Source organism: Euprymna scolopes, chromosome 40 (genome assembly GCF_053919585.1).
Source record: "Euprymna scolopes isolate OS-2025 chromosome 40, ASM5391958v1, whole genome shotgun sequence".
NCBI lineage: Eukaryota > Metazoa > Mollusca > Cephalopoda > Sepiida > Sepiolidae > Euprymna > Euprymna scolopes.
The window spans coordinates 20,727,352-20,740,400 of NC_136521.1; the positions used below are offsets into that span (position 1 = coordinate 20,727,352).

At 36.6% G+C, this 13,049-nt stretch overlaps 1 protein-coding gene across 2 annotated transcripts; it reads left to right on the top strand.

The window, feature by feature from the left end:
- Nucleotides 1–3,164: 3,164 nt before the first annotated feature.
- Nucleotides 3,165–8,213, top strand: LOC145265414 (uncharacterized). 2 transcript variants are annotated; one of them, XR_013864643.1, is made up of 3 exons: nt 3,165–3,510; nt 4,029–7,536; nt 8,055–8,213. XR_013864643.1 is itself a non-coding variant. In XM_080121246.1 (2 exons), exon 2 carries the CDS (start codon nt 4,307–4,309, stop codon nt 7,142–7,144), a length of 2,838 nt encoding a protein of 945 aa, XP_079977372.1. In that variant the 5' UTR covers nt 3,165–3,510; nt 4,029–4,306; the 3' UTR covers nt 7,145–8,048. The 2 variants fall into 2 exon arrangements, 1 of the variants encoding a protein (XP_079977372.1); XM_080121246.1 differs by lacking the exon at nt 8,055–8,213 and having other exon boundaries at nt 4,029–8,048.
- The last annotated feature ends 4,836 nt before the right edge of the window (nt 8,214–13,049 follow it).

Here is a 13,049-nt window from a genome sequence, read left to right on the forward strand (position 1 = left end):
TTTCATTGTAGCGCGAATGGTGAATTCAATTTTCCATTCTGAATATTAGCATTTTTACTGCTTCGTTAAACCTCTTATTTAATCTCAAGTAGAATACAAAGAATTCTTTACCGGGGCGATACAACACATTTGGGACCGTGAGGTATTTTTAATGCTCACATGACTAAAATTAAAAAATTAGGGAGGTACGGCAAAAGGGAAAAATTAATAACAAAACACTATTTTTTATTTCATTTATTTCAAAATCAAAGTGCCTCTTCCTGTTGGTAGCACATATAACTATTCAATTAATTTTTCATTTACATCTTAATAGTTGGGTTAGTGAATTAGTGAAAAACATTAATTTTTAATATGACTATTCAATTAATTTTCCTTTTCTCAATCCACCACTTAACGTTGTATATAGGTTATCATTATTAAATTTATCTGGTCTGGTGGGTGATGACGTTGATATATGCCCCAAGTTCGACAGAAACACTTTCACGTGATGTTGGTAACCATCACGTGGTACCTACTTTGAATATCACATGCTTTACTAGGCATAGTTCTAACTAGAAAGATATCGAGGAAACCAATGCCAATAATAATCATGTGAATCATATGAAATGAATGAATGGGCCTGTTGTGATGAAGTGTCCAACCAAACTCTGTTACTTAAAATTATATCACTGAGAAAAAAAGTATACCATTCACGTGTCGAGATTTTGGGCTTCGAATACCATGCCATTTGGAAAATTCAGTCTAGGTTTACAAGTAGTACGAATATTCTAATGTCAGCTTGACCAAACAAACTCTTGTACAGGGAGACTGAAATCACTCGAAGACCGTATCTAGCTCTATGGGTTATTTTGTATTATTTGAAATATTGGAATTGCCATTCTCATCTTTGTTATTGTTTTTCAAACGTTTAAACCTCCGACAATTTTAGGTGACTGTTTTACAACTTGAGAATCTTTCTGTTTTACAACTTGAAAATCTTTCTGTTTTACAACTTGAAAATCTTTCTGTTTTACAACTTGAGAATCTTTCTGTTTTACAACTTGAGAATCTTTCTGTATTACAACTTGAGAATCTTTCTGTTTTACAACTTGAGAATCTTTCTGTTTTACAACTTGAGAATCTTTCTGTTTTACAACTTGAGAATCTTTCTGTATTACAACTTGAAAATCTTTCTGTTTTACAACTTGAAAATCTTTCTGTTTTACAACTTGAGAATCTTTCTGTTTTACAACTTGAGAATCTTTCTGTTTTACAACTTGAGAATCTTTCTGTTTTACAACTTGAGAATCTTTCTGTTTTACAACTTGAGAATCTTTCTGTTTTAAAACTTGAGAATCTTTCTGTTTTACAACTTGAGAATCTTTCTGTATTACAACTTGAGAATCTTTCTGTTTTACAACTTGAGAATCTTTCTGTTTTACAACTTGAGAATCTTTCTGTTTTACAACTTGAGAATCTTTCTGTATTACAACTTGAGAATCTTTCTGTTTTACAACTTGAGAATCTTTCTGTTTTACAACTTGAGAATCTTTCTGTTTTACAACTTGAGAATCTTTCTGTTTTACAACTTGAGAATCTTTCTGTATTACAACTTGAGAATCTTTCTGTTTTAAAACTTGAGAATCTTTCTGTTTTACAACTTGAGAATCTTTCTGTATTACAACTTGAGAATCTTTCTGTTTTACAACTTGAGAATCTTTCTGTTTTACAACTTGAGAATCTTTCTGTTTTACAACTTGAGAATCTTTCTGGTTTACAACTTGAGAATCTTTCTGTTTTAAAATTGAGAATCTTTCTGTTTTACAACTTGAGAATCTTTCTGTATTACAACTTGAGAATCTTTCTGTTTTACAACTTGAGAATCTTTCTGTTTTACAACTTGAGAATCTTTCTGTTTTACAACTTGAGAATCTTTCTGTATTACAACTTGAGAATCTTTCTGTTTTACAACTTGAGACTCTTTCTGTTTTACAACTTGAGAATCTTTCTGTTTTACAACTTGAGAATCTTTCTGTTTTACAACTTGAGAATCTTTCTGTATTACAACTTGAGAATCTTTCTGTTTTAAAACTTGAGAATCTTTCTGTTTTACAACTTGAGAATCTTTCTGTATTATAACTTGAGAATCTTTCTGTTTTACAACTTGAGAATCTTTCTGTATTACAACTTGAGAATCTTTCTGTTTTACAACTTGAGAATCTTTCTGTTTTACAACTTGAGAATCTTTCTGTTTTAAAACTTGAGAATCTTTCTGTTTTACAACTTGAGAATCTTTCTGTATTACAACTTGAGAATCTTTCTGTTTTACAACTTGAGAATCTTTCTGTTTTACAACTTGAGAATCTTTCTGTTTTACAACTTGAGAATCTTTCTGTATTACAACTTGAGAATCTTTCTGTTTTACAACTTGAGAATCTTTCTGTTTTACAACTTGAGAATCTTTCTGTTTTACAACTTGAGAATCTTTCTGTTTTACAACTTGAGAATCTTTCTGTATTACAACTTGAGAATCTTTCTGTTTTAAAACTTGAGAATCTTTCTGTTTTACAACTTGAGAATCTTTCTGTATTACAACTTTAGAATCTTTCTGTTTTACAACTTGAGAATCTTTCTGTTTTACAACTTGAGAATCTTTCTGTTTTACAACTTGAGAATCTTTCTGGTTTACAACTTGAGAATCTTTCTGTTTTAAAACTTGAGAATCTTTGTGTTTTACAACTTGAGAATCTTTCTGTTTTACAACTTGAGAATCTTTCTGTTTTACAACTTGAGAATCTTTCTGTTTTACAACTTGAGAATCTTTCTGTTTTACAACTTGAGAATCTTTCTGTTTTACAACTTGAGAATCTTTCTGTATTACAACTTGAGAATCTTTCTGTTTTACAACTTGAGAATCTTTCTGTATTACAACTTGAGAAACTTTCTGTTTTACAACTTGAGAATCTTTCTGTTTTACAACTTGAGAATCTTTCTGTTTTACAACTTGAGAATCTTTCTGTTTTACAACTTGAGAATCTTTCTGTTTTACAACTTGAGAATCTTTCTGTTTTACAACTTGAGAATCTTTCTGTATTACAACTTGAGAATCTTTCTGTTTTACAACTTGAGAATCTTTCTGTTTTACAACTTGAGAATCTTTCTGTTTTACAACTTGAGAATCTTTCTGTTCTGTCTTCAGATCGGGCCCTTTTTTAACAAGGGACACACGCTTTAAGAGCACCGGTGCCTCGGGCCTCGTTCTCATTCATCTCTGTGCGAGTTTTTTCATATATAGTTTTCTTTCTTATTTCTTCCCTTCTTGATCTTTCTTTAATGGAAAACTTACCCGTTTAGGCATTCCAAATGAAAAAAGAACAGGAAAAAAATGTCATGTCGCTATCCACGGGATCTCGTTTTAGTCTCGTTCTGCGATTCTGTCCGTCCTCCCTCCTTTTCACCGCGGAATTCAAAACTGCACGGTCAGACTTTACTCGACTCCATGAACTGGGCTTTCCCCGTTTAAGCCATGAGGTACGTTTAGTACATCCTATTATTCCTTTACCTAGCTATTTCTTCTAGGAAGAACTCGAAACCAGTTTCTGTTTATTTAATCTAGTGTGTGACTTCCATATTTAATTTGTAGAAATTCTAATTATTTCCTTCTTCGCTTGCACAGAACTTATATCTTTTCTCAGACTTCTATTATTTTTATTTCATGGGCGTTGGGTAGTTTATGCACCGCACTAGAATAACAACCTTTGTAAAAAGAGACATTTTCTAACCACTCCATACTTTCACCTAACGGTTTAATAATAATAAAAGAAAAGACACTTTTCTAACTGTTACGGACTTTCACCTAACAATTTAACGGAGAAAAGACACTTTTCCAACTGTTACGGGCTTTCACCTAACAGTTGATTGAAAAAGATAAGATATCCCAGAATCTGTTAATTTGGAAGTCTGTCCAAAACATAATTATTTTCATGTATTATTTCCTTTTGTTTAATTATGTTTTCTCCTTTTAACTATTTGTTTTGTTTTTGTTTCAGATTTTTTACCTAATTAATAAAACGTTTTCAACGTACCAGTTGTTTTCGTTATGTTGATTTGAGTTTATCTGTCTGATCAACGCACGCTTTCTAAAGTTGACTGCTATACGGTATTGTAGGTACCTGAAAGCAAGATTCTGAGGAATAACTGCCGCGAGTTCCAGAACAGTAAAAAATCTCTGGTAGCTGAACGGATTACCCAGTCCAAGTGGAAAATATTTAGCGCAGCAACAGAAATCCTCAGCTGCGTTACACTCGGATACATTACCAATTGCAAGATGTCCTCCGCCGCATCATACCGCACGCGGTCGAAAGTTTCAGCCTCAACCAAGTCTACTTCAGCTCGGGCCAGAGCAGAAGCAGCTAAAGCTCATCTCGCCCTTATCGACAGCGAAGCCGACCTGGAACAGGAGCTTGAAATGTTGAGGATTAACGCTCTACAGAAAGAGGTAGAGCTAAAAACAAAATTAAAAAAAATAAAAGCGCGCAAAGAAGTGGCCCTCACAGCCACCTGCTCCAGCAGAGATGAAAGCTCAGTCATCTCCTCTCGTCACCACAGAGCCAACCCCATGCTCGACCAACCACCTCTCGACGCATTAAAACGTACTACCGACTATGTCATCAGCCAGAGGTCCCTAAAACAGTCGGAGACACCAGTCGTTCCCCCTGCCGATCAGCACATCCGACCTCCACCTGACCAAACCTTGGACCCTCCACACGACCTTTTATTATATATGGCCCGCCGGGAAATGCTCTCCTCGAGTCTATCAAGATTCTCAGACCAACCTAAAGACTATAGGGTCTGGAAAGCGTCGTTCCTGAACACTATCTCGGGATTGAGACTTTCTCCTCGGGAGGAGATGGATATGCTGGTGAAGTGGCTCGGCAGACACTCTTCAGACCAAGCCAACAGACTAAGAACTGCTCACTTCAACCGGCCTGAAAAGGGACTGTATGAGATATGGAGGAGGCTCGACAAATGCTACGGAGCCGTTGAAGTCATCGAGGACTCTATTTTCAAGAGACTCGAGGTGTTTCCTAAGATCACAAGGGACTACTCAAAACTCAGAGACCTAAGCGATCTTCTTGCAGAGGTTCAAGCTCTGAAGGACGAAGGGGACATACCCGGCCTCGCCACCTTGGACACTGCCTGCGGCATCCGGCAAGTAGTGGAAAAGCTCCCACCTTCTATAGGGGACAAGTGGGCATCATACGGTGCGAAATACAAACGACAACACCAAGTGTCCTTCCCCCCTTTCTCCGTTTTTGTTGGTTTCATCGAACAGCAGGCAGATGACCGAAATGACCCCAGCTTCTATCGGACAATGGACAGTCAATCCCCTAAAGGGCACGAAAGGACGAGTCGCGGTGAGGTCTCCGTCCATAAGATCGAGGTTAAAGCAAAGGACTGCAGCCGACTATGCCCCATCCACAACACGCCTCATCCTCTCCGAAAATGCTGGGCATTTAGGAAAAAACCCTTGTCCGAAAGGAAAGACATCCTTAGACAAAATGGGATGTGTCTCCGATGCTGCTCCACCACAGACCACATAGCTAAGGAATGCAATGCCATTCTAAAATGCGCAGAATGTGACAGCGATAGCCACGAGAGCTCAATGCATCCATACCCGACACCCCAACCAACCGATGCCAGACCCATGCCGTTGCACGGCGGGGAGAAGGAGTATGTCTCGACCAATTGTTTACAAATCTGTGGAGACAACCTAAATGGACGATCATACTCCAAGATTTGCCTGGTTAACATATATGCAAGTGAACAAGAAAAGTCACTTAAGGCATATGCCGTGATCGACGAGCACAGCAACAAATCCCTAGCTCGCTCGGAGTTCTTCGACTTCTTCAACAACCGGGGCCCTACCTCAGCATACACCCTGAAAACCTGTGCCGGAGTCACGGAGACGTCAGGAAGAAGAGCGCTAGGATACAGGGTGGGGTCGCTCGACGGGAAAACCACATACGCTCTGCCAACCTTGATTGAGTGTAACGAGATCCCAGACGACTGGTCTGAGATACCGACACCCGACGTGGTGCGGAAACTGCCTCATTTAGCGGTCATCGCAGACGAGGTGCCTGCCCTGGATCCGGACGCACCCATCTTGCTACTTCTGGGACGCGACGTCATTGACGCCCACAAGGTCAGGAGAACGATCAACGGTCCGCGCGGTGCCCCCTATGCCCAGAAACTGGATCTAGGATGGAGCGTGGTGGGCGAAATTTGTCCTGAAAGAACGATAAACAAGAAAAAGGTTGGTCAGAGACCGGGTTTCACGAAGAAGCAGAACAATGTTGGACAACCACGGTCTGTCAATTCTGCAGCCGATACTGTGGGTCCAATGCGATCAAAATCTGAAAATTCTGGCCTCAGCACCAGTTCAACTTCGACAGCAGACCAGAAGCCAACAGGGACTCCATTTGGGGAGCAATATCTCAGTAAAAGTCATGAAAATCTTGCCGTGCGTCAGAAGAAACTCTCTCTACTGACAGATAAATCCAAGTTGAATACTAATACGGCTGCGACTACCAATACTACTACTACTGCAACTACTACCAGTACCACTAGTACAAAGACGGATTCCATAAAAACTAATAACGAAGAGGTTCTGAAGGAAAAAGACAAAAATGTCGTCTTTACAAAACCGTCAAAGGTTTTAAAAGGTTCTACAAACAGCACCATCCAGAAAGCGTCTAGCACCAAGAATTTAGACAAAAGCAGTGCATCCAATAAAAATGTGTCACATGGAACGAAGATTAAACCCATGAAAAAAGCTCACAACCCACAAAGTGTAACCAAAGACAAATCATTACCAAAGTCGACGTCGGCACCAGCTGGTGCCATGGCCTACGATGCTAAATTACTCACCAATTTCAAGCGAGAGGAAAAGGTCGAAGATGGGCGGGTCTCTGAACTGGTCTGTATCACAGAAGGACAAAAGGCCGAAATTGAAAAGTTAAAGTACGAAATTAAAACCCTACAGGCAAGGCTTCCCCCCTGTGATCTAGGAGAAGAACTTGACCTTCTACGATGTCAAAACAAATCCTTCCAAGACCGATTAAAAGACCGGGGGATTCCAATGGAGCCCTTGCCTGCACACTGATGGTGTATTATTAGTGCAATTGCATAAATAACAATTGGACGGGGAGTGTTCTGTCTTCAGATCGGGCCCTTTTTTAACAAGGGACACACGCTTTAAGAGCACCGGTGCCTCGGGCCTCGTTCTCATTCATCTCTGTGCGAGTTTTTTCATATATAGTTTTCTTTCTTATTTCTTCCCTTCTTGATCTTTCTTTAATGGAAAACTTACCCGTTTAGGCATTCCAAATGAAAAAAGAACAGGAAAAAAATGTCATGTCGCTATCCACGGGATCTCGTTTTAGTCTCGTTCTGCGATTCTGTCCGTCCTCCCTCCTTTTCACCGCGGAATTCAAAACTGCACGGTCAGACTTTACTCGACTCCATGAACTGGGCTTTCCCCGTTTAAGCCATGAGGTACGTTTAGTACATCCTATTATTCCTTTACCTAGCTATTTCTTCTAGGAAGAACTCGAAACCAGTTTCTGTTTATTTAATCTAGTGTGTGACTTCCATATTTAATTTGTAGAAATTCTAATTATTTCCTTCTTCGCTTGCACAGAACTTATATCTTTTCTCAGACTTCTATTATTTTTATTTCATGGGCGTTGGGTAGTTTATGCACCGCACTAGAATAACAACCTTTGTAAAAAGAGACATTTTCTAACCACTCCATACTTTCACCTAACGGTTTAATAATAATAAAAGAAAAGACACTTTTCTAACTGTTACGGACTTTCACCTAACAATTTAACGGAGAAAAGACACTTTTCCAACTGTTACGGGCTTTCACCTAACAGTTGATTGAAAAAGATAAGATATCCCAGAATCTGTTAATTTGGAAGTCTGTCCAAAACATAATTATTTTCATGTATTATTTCCTTTTGTTTAATTATGTTTTCTCCTTTTAACTATTTGTTTTGTTTTTGTTTCAGATTTTTTACCTAATTAATAAAACGTTTTCAACGTACCAGTTGTTTTCGTTATGTTGATTTGAGTTTATCTGTCTGATCAACGCACGCTTTCTAAAGTTGACTGCTATACGGTATTGTAGGTACCTGAAAGCAAGATTCTGAGGAATAACTGCCGCGAGTTCCAGAACACTTTCTGTATTACAACTTGAGAATCTTTCTGTTTTACAACTTGAGAATCTTTCTGTTTTACAACTTGAGAATCTTTCTGTATTACAACTTGAGAATCTTTCTGTTTTACAACTTGAGAATCTTTCTGTTTTACAACTTGAGAATCTTTCTGTATTACAACTTGAGAATCTTTCTGTTTTACAACTTGAGAATCTTTCTGTTTTACAACTTGAGAATCTTTCTGTTTTACAACTTGAGAATCTTTCTGTTTTACAACTTGAGAATCTTTCTGTTTTACAACTTGAGAATCTTTCTGTATTACAACTTGAGAATCTTTCTGTTTTACAACTTGAGAATCTTTCTGTTTTACAACTTGAGAATCTTTCTGTATTACAACTTGAGAATGTTTCTGTTTCGAAATTTTTAAGATGGGCATTGATTAGTTCGACTCATGTTGTCATCTTAGTTATTATTGTTACAATGTTTCGGCCGATGTAACCCCCTACCTTCATTCAGGTTATTTTTTTTAACCATATCACGAAATTTTTCTTAGATGAGAATTATTAAATTGTATTATTCGAATTGTTCCGATGAGAAGAGCAAATAAAATCAAAATAAAGATGAGAAACTTTTAGGAAAGTCAATTACAAAATCGAACTCATGAATCTATATGGGTTTTCGAAATCAAGTATTTTTTTATCCATGGAGTTAAATTGTTTTGGTTCTGTTGGCAGTGCAACCACGTGCTCCCTCTCGTTCTACAACAAGCCACTACCCCAATGGTGTGTTTCCTTCCTCGTCTTCTTTTCTTGTTCTGCCGTGTCGTTTTTCACATTGGCAACTGTCAAGGAGGCGAGCACGGCTTCTCAAGTAAAAAAATAAAACAACACAAAAGAAAAAAAAACACAAACTACAACACATTTCATAGATATCAGTAGTGCTTTGAGCGCGCGTGTGAAACTATTGCGGACAATATCCTTCTAAACACTAACGTCCACACTTTAATTATATGTCAAGGCCTCTGTCTTGTCGGTTGACGTCATAAAGCTGTTCCGATCTGGTTCAACACGCAACCATTATTTCAGCTGTCCCAAACTGGAAACTGCCCCCAAATGTTGCAAACCCAAAACTGTGTGTAAACTACACAAACTGTTGTTAATTCTAACAAAACCGTGGTAAACTGTCTCAAAACTAGCTCTAAATACATTGACTTCTCTGTATCGTCTTTTGTCTCAGTCACAACCACACTTTGATTAACAATCCTATTTCAACTGCCTTTATGTCCTACGTCTTTCTCCAATGTCTTCGCAACCTTTGTTCTGCTTATTTTATTATTTTATATTTCAATTTTTTTTATTATTTTATATCGTTTTTTTCTTTTCACTTTCTAACACTTTAGGGGAGCACATAGTATCACACAATTATGATCGCATAGAACTGTCAATTGTTATTTTTAGTTATGATCGCTTAAATCTTCAATCTCCAGAAGACTGCGTTGATCATTGCGCTACAGGTAAGTTTTAAAACATCTGTATTTTAATTAACAATTATTATTTAAAAACATTGTGTGAGATAATTAAATCATTCAATCCAATTTTTCATTAGAACGTTTTCGTTTTATTGTAGCAAAATAACTGCTTTGTGCTTTGGATTCTTATTCTCTTTTATAATCCTCCGCTCTATAATAAAAACTTATGTATATTTAATCGTGTATAAATATAATAAGAAATATATATCCGTTTCGTCACACATTAATTTCGAACGAAACTATTTTAAGTGTTTAAGGGCAAGCGGGAAGCAAATAACATCGGACAATCTCCCACACTGTCGTCTTTAGTTTTCTTTTTTCTTTTAGAATTGATGCATTTTCTTTCATTTTTCTTTCATTTTTTAAACTTTTCAGTTTAACGCGAAGTGGAATGCACACTTGTTAATTTTCTGCAATTGACATATTTGATAGCAATTGACATATTTGATAGCTTTGACATATTTGATAGCAATTTACATATTTGATAGCAATTGACATATTTGATAACAATTGACATATTTGATAGCAATTGACATATTTGATAACAATTGACATATTTGATAGCAATTGACCTCTTAGATAGCAATTGACATATTTGATAACAATTGACATATTAGATAGCAATTGACATATTTGATAACAATTTACATATTAGATAGCAATTGACATATTTGATAGCAATTGACCTCTTAGATAGCAATTGACATATTTGATAGCAATTGACCTATTTGCTAGCAATTGACATATTTGATAACAATTGACATATTTGATAGCTTTGACATATTTGATAGCTTTGACATATTTGATAGCAATTGACATATTTGATAGAAATTGACCTATTTGATAAAAATATTGAATTGAGTAGAACATGAGTTTATTTAAATAATATTATTCAACGATTTATAAAAGGAGTTAAGGTTACATCACCTCCGAGGGGAGCTTTAAATGTCTCATGAGTCACAACTAAAACAGATGCACGAGTTGTTATTAATGCAATCAAAAAGTATAACAGTGCGTGTTTACATACCCCAAATGGCCGAGGTAATCACAATTAATATTTCACAATAGAACAACATACACAGAAATCGTCAGTTTAAAGAAATGACGACATTATTAAGATGTTGGCGTTGCCTTTTCTTCCGGTGGTGGAAAGTGGCATCTCGAGATACGGATATTTACCCCCTTATTTTATCATCGATCTTAAATCATTTCTGCCTGTTCGATTCACTCCAAGACTTCCAACCAACTGCACACTTCTCTTTCACTCTCCTGGTTTGATTCATGTGACGTCACGCCCGTTTCTGGCTACTAAGTTGCATAGTATTCGATTACATGATCTTTAACCTAACGACTCTGATGTATTGTATACGCGCAAATGCTGCTCTGGAAACAAAAATCACCAGGTATATACTTACATTAGTGTTCTAGTGTCATAGTACTCTTCAATAGATATTTGATATCTTATTATACTCATGTATATCCCGGAGGAAATGACATACAGCGCCTAGTATTTCCAAATTAACACCCATATTGTATTGGCCAGGCTCTTAACTTCGGTGATTTAACAAGAACCTGTCTGTCGCCGTGAACATGCCGCATACGGTATAATCTAGCACTGTGATAGCTTTCTATTTCCCTCTATAATTTTCTCTTTCAAGTAAACAGTTTTATTATTTATTTAAAGCAATTTTATGTTCAGATTAATATCAATTAATGACACATGATTATAACAGATCAGTATCAGTTAAACAGCATATTTTAATATTATAACGTTAATCTTTTAACGATTTGATTAAATATTTTACTTGGCAACGTGCATTCAGTATTATACGCGAGTTAAACGTAAAATTCCTTGCAGATTCGTTTATAAATTTCTAAAATATTGCTGGTTCAATTAATTCTTTTTATTACTAAAATATGATTCCCTCCCCAAAATGCCATGAAAATAACAAATAATATGATCTTTAAAACAAGTAACAAGTGTTTAGTTCTTGAACGTTACTATCATTACTAGGTGCTGTAACAGAGAAACATGCTGACAGGCGACCGCATGTGTTTCACATAAATTTCTAGATTTTATGGGAAAGTGGAATTAATCGACGCTGGACGAATAACACACACACACACACACACACACACACACACACACACACACACAACTATAATTTTCGGTTGTTTATTAATAATGTAAAGAATTGTAAGATGTCGATATGAAAAAGAGTGCAAAAAACATTATTTATTTTATGTTTTTTTTTAAATAAATCTTACTTGATGCATTATGATTCGCATATGTCGATGTAATTGACCAAATTATGTTTCAAAAATACTTAAACATATGCTAGACGCTGGTGATATTGTGTTTCATTGTATTAAGACATAGACACACCGCAGCAAATTTCAATAAAATGTTTTAAATTATGAAATACTTTCTGTTCATTTCACTTCACTGACTATAATATTTATTTATTTATTTAAAATTAGTTTTTGTGTGTTTAAGAATAATTTAAATTAGTTGGCATATCTATTATAATGTTAAAGCTAAGTTGCCGACTATAGCCAAGAACATCCAGAAGGTTCCATTTTCATTGACTGCTATACTGTGTTGTGGCAGAGAGTGCCACTCTACCCCACTGCATTCCAGGATTACTCCAATTATCTTTGGTTACTTTTAATGCATCTAAAACCAAGCTTATCTCTTTACATCTTTACATCATCAGCATCCTGATCCACATCTGGCATCAATTGAAATGAATGGTTCTCGTCTTCAGGAGGCGTCAAGTTTTGACAAGCTTCTGGGCTTGACAATTACTCCTGATCTTAAATGGAACACGTATATCAAATCTGTTGCCAGGGCCGCTGGAAAAATGGTGGGATCTTTCTATTGATCCAGTAGATATCTCACTGCTGATGCAATTCTCTATCTATATAAGAGCCAGGTACGTCCAAAGATGGAATACTGTTGCCACATCTGGGCAGGAGCTGCTAGAAAGAACTTGTCCTGCCTTGATAGAGTTCAAAATAGACTTCGTAGCCTCGTAGGAGATGTCCTTTTCTCTTCCTTGCAACCTCTATCTCACAGAAGAGATGTTGTGAGTTTGTCTCTGATGTATCGTTATTTTCATGGAAAGTGTTCGATTTAGCTTCAGTCTATGCCCCCCTCGCCAAACTTTCACAAGAAACACTCGTCTAGTTGAAAACACTATCAATAATTTCCCCCACTCTTCATCTGTGCCTAAACCTAAACGTAGATTCCATGAACAAAGCTTCTTTCTTATAACTGCACGCCTGTGGAATTGTCTTCCGTTTTCCTGCTTTCCGGC

Excerpts from the sequence above, each read along its gene's own strand:
- LOC145265414 (XM_080121246.1), top strand. The coding sequence starts at position 4,307 with ATGTCCTCCGCCGCATCATACCGCACGCGGTCGAAAGTTTCAGCCTCA.